This window comes from Cebus imitator, unplaced genomic scaffold (assembly GCF_001604975.1).
Source record: "Cebus imitator isolate Cc_AM_T3 unplaced genomic scaffold, Cebus_imitator-1.0 Scaffold125, whole genome shotgun sequence".
In the NCBI taxonomy this organism is placed as follows: Eukaryota; Metazoa; Chordata; class Mammalia; order Primates; family Cebidae; genus Cebus; species Cebus imitator.
Window position 1 is genome coordinate 2,041,457 of NW_016107440.1, and position 10,518 is coordinate 2,051,974.

Sequence of the window (10,518 nt, forward strand, 5' to 3'; positions counted from 1 at the left end):
TTTGAGATGGAGTTAGAATCACAAGCTAGGTAGCCCTTAGGTTCATTTCCTGCTCTTGAGATTTATTTTCCCTTTTAGAGGAAAGGTGCATGTATTTTTAGTGTTCTAAGGCTTTACTCTGGTATTGCATCTATCCCCTTAGGACAGAAGGCTGTGGTAACTTGGAGGAACAAAGATTTGGTTTTCAACCAACTCGGGCGCCGCACAGACTGGCTTACTCCGTCCCCTGCTCTTTCCCCTGCTATTTCGCTCTAAAATAGAATCACAGCAGAATTTAAGTAAACATCTGGGTTTGTTCCCTTTTTTTTTTTTCTGGTCTTTGGTTAGTCTTTCTAAGGTTTTGTGGTTTGATTTCCCATTTTTACTAAAGAGCATTAAGCAACCCCGGATAAGCATGCTCCCGTAGCCAGGGGCCCAGGCCTTGGTAGATGCATTGCCTGGAATTTCCTGCCTTTCCTGAATCCTTCGAGTTAGCAGAGTAAGCTAAATGGTGCGTATCTTTCGGAGAGGGACATGGAAGCAGAAAGCAGAGGATTTCTTTCCCATCATGAGGGACGTGAGGGCTTTTGGTTCAGAAAAGGATGAGAGAGAAGCTGTTGCCCGTGCTCTCCTCCGGGCTGGAGATTCACAAGGAGGCCAGGGCTCTTGGCAGCCAGCCCTGGAGCAGCAGCCAGAGGTCATCCTTGGGAAAGGGCTTTCCCACTGAGTGCTGAATGCCTCTCCTCTCGGCCCAGCCCAGACCAAACAGGGTCCTCTGCCTTTAATATAACCCCTTTCCATGGGTCTGTAGTTGATCTGAAGTGTGCAGCGGAAGTCATTTTAATAACTGGCACACAGTAAAGTTCATGTATGGATAAACAGGCTTGTTTTCTTCTTGGTCACTGTAGGCACTTTGCAAGGCATTCTTCTCACCGAACTCATATCGTTATCATTGCTAGTGGAGTGGGGAAGATGGAAATATTTATCCTGCCTACACTCACCCAACTCCTGCTGTTTTTGTTTTTTTTATTATTATTTATTATTACTTTTTTTTGAGACAGAGTCTTGCACTGTCCCCCAGCCTGGAGTGCAGTGGCACAATCTCGGCTCACTGCAACCTTCGCCTCCCTGGTTCAAGCGATTCTCCTGCCTCAGCCTCCTGAGTAGCTGGGATTATAGGCACTCACCACCACGCCCAGATCATTTTTTGTATTTTTAGTAGAGACAGGGTTTTGCCATGCTGCCCAGACTGGTCTTGAACTCCTGAGCTCAGGTGATCCACCCGCCTCGGACGCCCAAAGTGCTACAAAACAAAGCCAGTGTTTGGACTCCCCCTACTCCCCCCATTCTGAATGTTGGCTCTGTAGCGGGGCACCCTGAAGTGAGCTCCTGCTCATTCCCCATCTCAGGGATTTGGCAGAACCATATGCAGGCCATTGGGGGGAGTGCTTGGCTCCTCGTACAGCCTGTGGGCACCTCTCCCCTACGGGAGGCAGAACGGTTAGGCTGAGCGCTCAGAGATGGCCCAGGCAGCCTGCACACGTCAGTCCAGGAGGCTGGCTGACGTCAGCTCTGAAGGGTGATTGCTTTTTCTTGGCTAAGTAAAGGAAAGTTACCGTGACAGAGGACTTTCTGGGAACCCTGCTGAGCATGGAGAGGGGCAGAGAAGAGCGAGGCCTTCACCCAGCCCTGGTAGCTAAGTGCAGGGGTTATGCCTTTCCCAACCTGTTCTGCAGGTTGTGGAAACAGGAGGAAATTTTTCTTTTAAGAAACAAGAGGCAGAAATAAATGGAGCTTTTTAAGTGAGCAGAGGTTAGAGTCCCAGACTGGCTAGAGTTGAAGCCCCCGCCCTGGATGCCAGCACTTCTCAGAGGGCCCGGAGACAGTGTCCCACCTCAGGGACACTGCCGCGTCCTATTGAAAATCAGGACAAAAGGCCCATCTCGAGGCCTGAGTGCCCCTGCCCAAGGTGGTAATGGTTTCTAGGGCACACCCCCTGTAGAAAGGAAAAAGTAGAAGGCCCAAGGAGCCTGTAGCTCTGTGGGAATCATCAGAAATGCTTAGAAGTGCTCAGTAAAGCAGCTCTTTTTAACCAGCATGCCTAAGAAATGAGGGCACTCTTGATTGTTGAACTTTCTGGTTATCCAAGGCCCGTCTGGTCCTGTGTTAGATGTAAGGAACTCTTCTCTCTCACCTCTGCAGCCATTCATGGTGGACAGATAGAGTCTGATGCATATTTTTGGAAGTGAAGCACTTTGACCAACAATTACACATCTTCCATCTGAAAATTAGGCCATCATTTTCATTTGACAGAGGACATATAAAAGAGCAAACTAAACATGTCTCCAGGAACTGAGCTGAGCAGAACCAAAAGGAAATGGTAGAGGTGTTTTCTGAGTTCACGTGAGTAGAAAGCTTGAAGCTTTACAAGTCTCTTGGGTGAACTGCCCGGCAGAAGCTGGGGGATGGGTGCAGGAGGCTTAGTGCCCGCGCTCTGCACTTTTGTGTGTTTCACATTCTCCAGGATACACTGTTTTAAGTCCATGGAAAACAGTCTTTTGTAAAAGTAAAATTGAAATATCAAAAGCCAGAAATGTTTCTGAAAGATTTGGGACAGTTTTTATTAGATAGAGATAATAGCATAAGTCTCAGCTGAGCTACCAGGGCTGGGTGAAGGCCTCGCTCTTCTCTGCCCCTCTCCATGCTCAGCAGGGTTCCCAGAAAGTCCTCTGTCACGGTAACAAGGTAGGAAATTTGTACCTAGGTTAAGAAGCCCTGCCCCTCAGCTCTTATATATTGAATCATTCCCGTGACCCAACACCCAATATAGAGCCAACTTTTTTTTCACATTTCTTTGTATATGTTCAACATAAGAATAGCTGGATAGCATATGAGAGCTCTGTAAACATTCATTGCATCTTGATTATATGCCAGACACTGATGATAGAACCAACTGACTTTAAAGAGCTTACATCCCAGGGAGGGAGACAGACATGCACAGTATGATTACTAAAACAATGGAACTCTAATTAAGGTACACAGCCAGCCTGGGGAGAGGGCGCTGTGAATTCCAGCAGCTTTGTAGATAGATCGGGGAAGCATCTGCAAAGGTCTCCAGGCAGGACCTTGAGGATGAATGGGAGGGTGACCGGGAATACCCTCTCAGGCTAAGCCTGCGTGGTGACGCCGGGCCTGCTTTGCTGATCATGGACCTGGTCAATGTGGCAGGAACGAAAGTTGAAGAGTCTGGCCAGGAAAGACTTAGTGGATCAGGCTAAGGAATGTGAACTTTATCTTGGGACACATCATCAGTGATTCTAAGCGGGAGAACAGTGTGCTCAGAGTTAATCACTCCGGATTCTGATTTTAAATGGTGGCTTGACCTCATTTGTTTTCTCTTCCTGTCCTCAAGCTTACTTGTCAGTTATGATATTTTTAGTGACAAGTAATAGAAAACTCAACTCCAAATGGCTTAAACTCAACATGGATGAAGCTTGAAGACATTGTGTGAGGTGAAATAAGCCAGTCATAAAAGGACAAATACTGTATGATGCCACTTACATGTGGTATCTACAGGAGTCAAATTCATGGAGACAGAAAATAGAATGGGGGTTGTCAGGGGCTGGGGGGAGGGGAAGTAGAGTTGGTGTTTAGTGGGTAGAATTTCAGCTTTACAAGATGGAAAAGTTCTAGAGATGGATGATGGTAATCGTACCACAGTGTCCATGTGTTTAGCGACACTGAGCCGTATAGATATAATCAAAAATATCCTGAAATGGCTTAAACAAAATGGAAAATCTTTCATAACATAGAAGCAGTGGGACTGGTTAATTCGGGCTTCAGTTTCAAAAAGCAGCCAGGTGGCTTGACCTTCTCACTGTACATTGACCACACGGCCACTTCGGCCCCTTGCAGTGTGACTGCCCCAGTCCAAAATGACCCTGCAACATCCAAGAAAAGAGACCATCCCTCCCCATCTAAATCCATTTTCTGTTGCTTGTAACAGGATACCTGAAAAGGAATTTATTTCTTACAGTTTTGGAGGCTGAAAAGTCCAAGGGCTAGAGCCAGCGAGGGCCTTTTTGCAAGTGGGGACTTTTTCTGTAGAATCTTGCAGTGGCACAGGGTGTCATGCAGTGACAGGGCTGCATGTGACAGCTCGGGACCTCTTCCTCTTCTTGTAAAACCACCCGAACTCATTATGTCATGAATCCATGAAGATTCATTCTTTCAAGAGGGCAGAGCCCTCACACTGTAGTCACCTTTTCATTGCCCACCTCTCAGTAATCTAGTTTCAACATGAGTTTCAGAGGGGCAAATACATAACCCATAGCACTCCACGTGTCTCTTTAAGAGCAAGAAAAGCTTTCAAAATCAGAGTCCTGGCTGCACGTGGTGGCTTATGCCTGTAATCCCAGCACTTAGGGAGGCTGAGGCGGGCCGATCACCTGAGGTCTGGACTTTGAGACCAGCCTGACCAACAAGGAAAAACCCCAACTAAAAATACAAAATTAGCTGGGCTTGGTGGCACATGCCTGTAGTCCCAGCTACTCAGGAAGCTGAGGCAGGAGAATCACTTGAACCCAGGAGGCAGAGGTTGTGGTGAGCCGATATCGAGCCATTGCACTGCAGCCTGGGCAACAAGAGACAAACTCTGTCTCAAAAAAAAAAAAAAAATCAGAGTCCTCAGCATGTTGGCACAGATGTCTAGCAGCCATTCCACGTGCAGCCTGACCAGAGCCCCGCTCCTGACTCTCCTTGCAGCTTCTTCCCACAATCTCCTCACTCCCAAGCCACGGTGGCTCTTGTTTTTCCAGACTCTCTTCCTTTATTCAGGCTAAATACCGTGGAGTCACTTGGCCCCTCTCTTTCTGTCAACACCCTACATCCGTCGGCAGATTCTTTTGGCTCTGCCTTCCACACATGCCCAGATTCCGGCTACTTTTCACCACTGTGACTCAGACCAAGCGACCACCATCTCCCACCTCGATTATTGCCATCACTTCGTACCTGGTCTCCTTGTTTCTGCCCTTGGTCACATATCCATTCAGTGAGCAGATACTTACCACGTACTTCACATGTGCCAGTCATTGCTCTGGGTCCTGGCAGCTCTACAGTAAACAAAACTCGTGCCCTCCTGGAGCCTTACTTCTGTTCTCCGACAAGTCAGATCATGTCCCTCCTCTGACCAGCATCCTCTCATTCTTCCATCTCACTCAGGATATAAGCCAGATTCCTACGAGCCCTGCGCTATGCTTCCCCCTTTTCCTTGAGCAAGTCGAGCGCACGCCCATCTCAGGGCTTTCGCATTTCTTTTTCCTGCTCCCTAGAATCCTGTCCCTATGTAGCCTCAGGCCTTCCTCTTTCATTTTCTTCTAGTCTCTTGATTTGGGAATTGACAGAAAGGAATCAGTTGGCCTGAGCAACTGGCAGTGGAGTGGCCATTTACAGAAAGGGAGCTTCCTGGAGGGAGCTTGGGTGGCAGGGCACCAGGCGTTGGGTTTTTGACCTACACCTGCCATGTCAATTTTGACATTCAGGTGGGTCATGCAGCAGCTGTGGATGAATCTGAGTCCCAGGGAGAGCTGTGAGTGAGACAGATTTAGGGGTCGCCTGTGTATATGCAGGTTTATGCTCAGTGTCACAGGAAGCACATGCACAGAAGAGCTGCATATTGCGGTGATTTCAGTTAGGGATATGAGGAGGAACCAGCAAAGGACACTGAGGAAGGGCAGCCAGCGAGCTAGAGGAGACTCAGGAGAGGCACCTCTTCGAAGCCCAGCGCATGGATGTGGCGGAGAGCAAGGGAGTGCCCATGGCCGGTGATACTGCTAGCTCTCCCTGCCCAGCCTCAGCCACCTCACTCCCAGATACAGACAGCCGGGCTCTTTGAGGGACGCCTCCAGTATGCAGGGGTAATGACCCTTAGTGCTGACTCCTAGTTCACGTTCCTTGAATGTTGAGACATCATAAAAAATATAATTGATCTCTGTTCCCGGTTACTGACTTAGAGCTCCTAAAACCCTTGTCATTTCCTGAGCTGTAGGGGTTCAAGGGGCATCTTTAGTTCTAATGTGGCAACTCTTGGTGGGCTTCTGGGTGGGGACCTGTCACAGGAAGGATCAAGCCATGATGAGAGGGTTGAACTTTCAGCCCCACTCTCTATCCTCCGGGGAGAAGGGGGCTGGAAATGGAGTTAATAATGGATCGTGCCGCTGGGCGCGGTGGCACGTATCTGTAGTCCCAGCTCCTCGGGAGGCTGAGGTCGGAGGATCACTTGAGCCCAGGAGCTCTGGGCTGTAGTGCACTATGCCGATTGGGTGTCCACACTAAGTTCGGCATCAACATGGTGACCTACCGGGAGCGGGGGACCACCAGGTTGCCTAAGGAGGGGTGAACCGGAGCAGGTCAAAACTCCCGTGCTGATCAGTAGTGGGACCGCGCCTGTGAATAGCCACTGCACTCCAGCCTGGGCAACATAGCGAGACCCTGTCTCTAAAAAAAATAATAATAATCGATTGTGCCTACGTGATGAAACCTCCACACAGATCGTACAAGATGGGGCTCAGAGAACTTTTCATTTTGGCAAACACAGCCACTTGCCAGGAGCGTGGTGCAGCCCAGCTCAGTGGAGATGGACACTCCTGTGCCCAGGGCCCTCCCAGACCTCCCCGTGTGCGTCTTCACCTGGCCGCTCACTTGTATCTTTTATCATGTCCTGTAATACCTGGTCAGCATAAGTAAATGTTTCCCTGAGCTCTGTGAGCCATTATGACAAATTACCAAATCTGACCCGGGGCTTGTAGGATGCCTCCATTTGTAGCCAAGTTGGACAGAAGTGTAGGCAACCTGCAGACCCTCTGCTTGCAATTCGTGTCTCAAGTTGGGGGCAGGCTGTGGACTGACTGGGGGGCCTTGCGCTCATCAGAGTAGGTAGAGTCCAAATTGAGTTAGATTGTAGAACACACACTTGGTGTCAACAGAACGGGACGGTGGCTTGGTGTGGAACAGCTGCACTTCCCTCTGCAAAGCACACTTCCCTGAGCCAGGGCCATTCCAGCATGCCTGCTGCTTTCACACCAGCCAACCGAGGAAAACGCTTCTTCCTGAAATCCTCGTCTACTCCACGCTTCTGACAGTAGTCACAAGTGTACCTGCGCTAAGGGCTGCGTGGAGAGCCCATGTTTTCCCTACTGTTCCCTCTAAAACTCCTGGGAAACCATTTGTCACCTGGCCTCATCTGGAGCATAGGCAGCTCAGACCGTAAGCCCTCTCTTCTCATTCACCAGTACACCTAAGCCAGCGCTGGGTGCTGCCAGTAGGATGGTGAATACGCAGGGTCCGATGCGTGGATGCGCACATTTGCTGTTGCCTGTGACTGTGTGTGTCACATACCTTGAGCTTAAGTCAGCAATCAGGGAAAGAGACTGACTTCTCTCTGCGTAGCAGCTTGTATATTTTAATGCAGCTTGAATTCAAAGTAGTAATAATGTTCCTAACTTACTAAATTGAGATTGTATGTGAGAAAGAACTTGGTCTCTGGAGGAGCGGGAGAGGGTAAGGCGGAGGGAAGCCCACGCTAATTTTGAGAATTACTCAAGTGAACACTCCTTTTTTTACTTCAATTTTTCTGCAGGGGTCGGCACCAGGAATTATTATAGAAAGATTGGCTACAGATTACAAGGCCCGTACATGGTGAAGATGCTGAAATAATGCCGCGCCAGCCCAGCTTCCTGCAGTACCCTCCCTGCGGAACACGGAGAATCAGGATCTCTTGACTACTCAACAGAGGGAGGCTGAGCAGAGCAAAAGGCCTAACTGTCCCCTGTTGGGGGCTTCACCCTTATCCCGCAGTTGCAGAGACTGGAAACTGCCTTCAGGGCTCTGGGTGGCCATCTGCTGACCACATCCCAGATCCACCCTCTCCTGCGTGCACCCAAAAAATCTCTTCCGTTTTTGAGGCTTAAATTATCTATCCAGTTTCTAAATTTTGCATGAGGCCTGCAGGTGGCCTGTTTTGACTCAGATGGTGACAAAAGCAAATTAATCAACTCATTTGGACGCCGTAACTCATAAAACAGAACTGATTGTCATTCGAGGAGCAAACTTAGGCGTAGGTTATTTATATACCCTAGGGACAGAAAGTCGGGTTGAAACAGAGGAAAACCGCCAGACTGATCTGGGGCCTTTTAACAACATACGCATGGGAGCACAAGTTAGGAAAATGAGCTTTTGTTTTCATGGAAATCATTCTGATTGCCGTGCCGCCGTTTAGAAATAGCAGTGTGACGGGGAAGGAGGAATTGCGGTTGTGGGGGTGTGAACCTGGCAGCAGCTGGCCCCAGCCTTCCCCGGGCAGGAGTCCACCACGAAGGCTGGGACGACAAAGAGCTTCGCTCGTGCTGTTTGTTGTCTCCACTTCCCACCCTCCTGGCAACCGCAGAGCAGCTTGGGCAGCCAGAGGCATGGAGCCCAGAGAGCGTCTGGCTTTCCTGTTCATCGCTCCCAAGCCAGTGGAGTCTGAGGTTGTGAGACCCTAAATCAAGATTTACGTACACGGAAGCCATTCCCTGCATTTTAATTTTTTGAGACAGAGACTCACTTTGTCGCCCAGACTGGAGTGCAGTAGTGCAATCTCACCTCACTGCATCCTCCATCTCAGCCTCCTGAGTAGCTGGGATCACAGGCGCCCACCACCTCACCCAGCTAATTTGTGTATTTTTAGTAAAGATGGGGTTCTACCATGTTAGGCTGGTCTCGAACTCCTGACCTCAGGTGATCCACCTGCCTCGGCCTCCCAAAATGGGATTACAGGATAAAGGCCACACCTGGCCTTTAATTTCTTAAGGTAAATTTTGGTTGTTATAAATGGAAAAAGGTCAGAGTTGAAGTTCAACTCATGTGTGAAAGCAAAACAATGGAAAACAGGATTGGCTTCTTCAAAGGCTCCTCTTGTAGAACTGCCTCTTTGAAATTTCTAGGTAATCTACTTTGGAGACTGCCTGGAGAGGGTCAGTTCCTAAGTTAAGAGCATCGCTTAACCTTGGCTTCTGTGGCATTTTACAAAGGTTTAAAGGAATTGATTTCTCTGAAAGGGCCTGAAAATAAAACGTCTTTAACATACAAAGAAGACTGATGTGGTTTTTTTTTTCTCTCCCTGTAAATGCAGTCACATTTGCCATGGATGTGCAGGTTTCAGTTTCCAACTGCTGGCACTGTTCATTTCCTCCTGGGTGCTGTTTGCCATTTCATTAAACTGCCACGAGGCAAATGGCAGTGGCTTTGTGATGGGCGCGCTGTGGAGCTACCATGGCTCACCATGAGTGCTGTTGAGGGATTTAGCTACTTCTCAATTATGCTTTCTCTATAAAAATAAAACTAATAAAGCCTACTCCCCTGGCTGTCAGAGCCACCTTGCTGGAGACAAAACCACCCACGCGGCCTTGTACCTTTCTGATGGCTGTCAGCTAGTACTGAATTCTGGTTCTATCTCAGGATTCACGAGAACGCCTCTTTCTAGCTCACCCTGGCCCTCCTTGCCATGAGGACCTTGTGGTCTGTGCCAAACAGCAGCAGCTGGGGCGCTTCCCCCGGTGTCCACGCTCCTGATGCCCTCGGCCACCAGAAGCTTCTGCTTCTCCCATGACTGCCAGGGCTTGTTCCGGCACCAATGGTGCTTGGCGCCCCCACTGCCTGGGTGCTCTGGCTGCTCTGAGCCCTGGGGACCACCCATCCAAAGAATTATAAATCGTTCTACTATAAGGACACGTGCACACGAATGTTCATTGCAACACTGTTTACAGTAACAAAGACTTGGAACCAACCCAAATGCCCATCGATGATACACTGGACAGGGACAATGTGGCACATATACACCATGGAATACTATGCCACCGTAAAAAACGATGAGTTCATGTCCTTTGTAGGGACATGGATGAACCTGGAAACCATCATTCTCAGCAAACTGACACAAGAACAGAAAATCAAACACCGCATGTTCTCACTCACAGGCGAGTGTTGAACAATGAGAACACATGGACACAGGGAGGGGAGCATCACACACTGAGGTCTGTCGGGGGGAGCTAGGGGAGGTACAGCAGGGGTTGGAGAGCTGGGGAGGGATAACATGGGGAAAAATGCCAGATATAGGTGATGGGGATGGAGGCAGCAAACCACGTTGCCATGTATGTACCTATGCAACAATCCTGCATGTTCTTCACATGTACCCCAAAACCTAAAACGCAATAAAATATATATATAAAAGAAAGCTCAGTTGGGCACGATCCCACTGAACTCAATGTGAAACCAGCCCAGCTGCAGCCTGATCCCATTGAATGGAAGGACTCCTTAGCAACCACCTCTAGCCCAGGAGCTCTGCTTTTAGCTCAACTTAACTAGCTAAATCACCTGAGGAGTCTTTTTTTTTTTTTTCCAAGTACTATCAAAAACAGACATATTTGAAGAGAAAAATGAGTTTTTTAAAATACATTATCACCAAGTGAAAGGGCCTGGAGCTCACGCCTCCTCTCATTTGGAACA

The 10,518-nt window shown here is 48.8% G+C and overlaps 1 protein-coding gene across 2 annotated transcripts in view; it reads left to right on the top strand.

Annotated features, from left to right (window-relative positions):
- The window catches only part of ELP3 (elongator acetyltransferase complex subunit 3), a 98,054-nt gene extending 88,952 nt beyond the window's left edge, over positions 1–9,102 (top strand). The window contains exon 15 of one of the 2 annotated variants that reach the window (XM_017540426.2): positions 7,616–9,102. In XM_017540426.2, the coding sequence (XP_017395915.1) occupies positions 7,616–7,692 (77 nt within the window). In that variant the 3' untranslated portion in view covers positions 7,693–9,102. The remainder of the gene's footprint in view (positions 1–7,615) is intronic. The other variant, XM_037742677.1, reaches the window with a different exon arrangement.
- Positions 9,103–10,518: the final 1,416 nt, after the last annotated feature.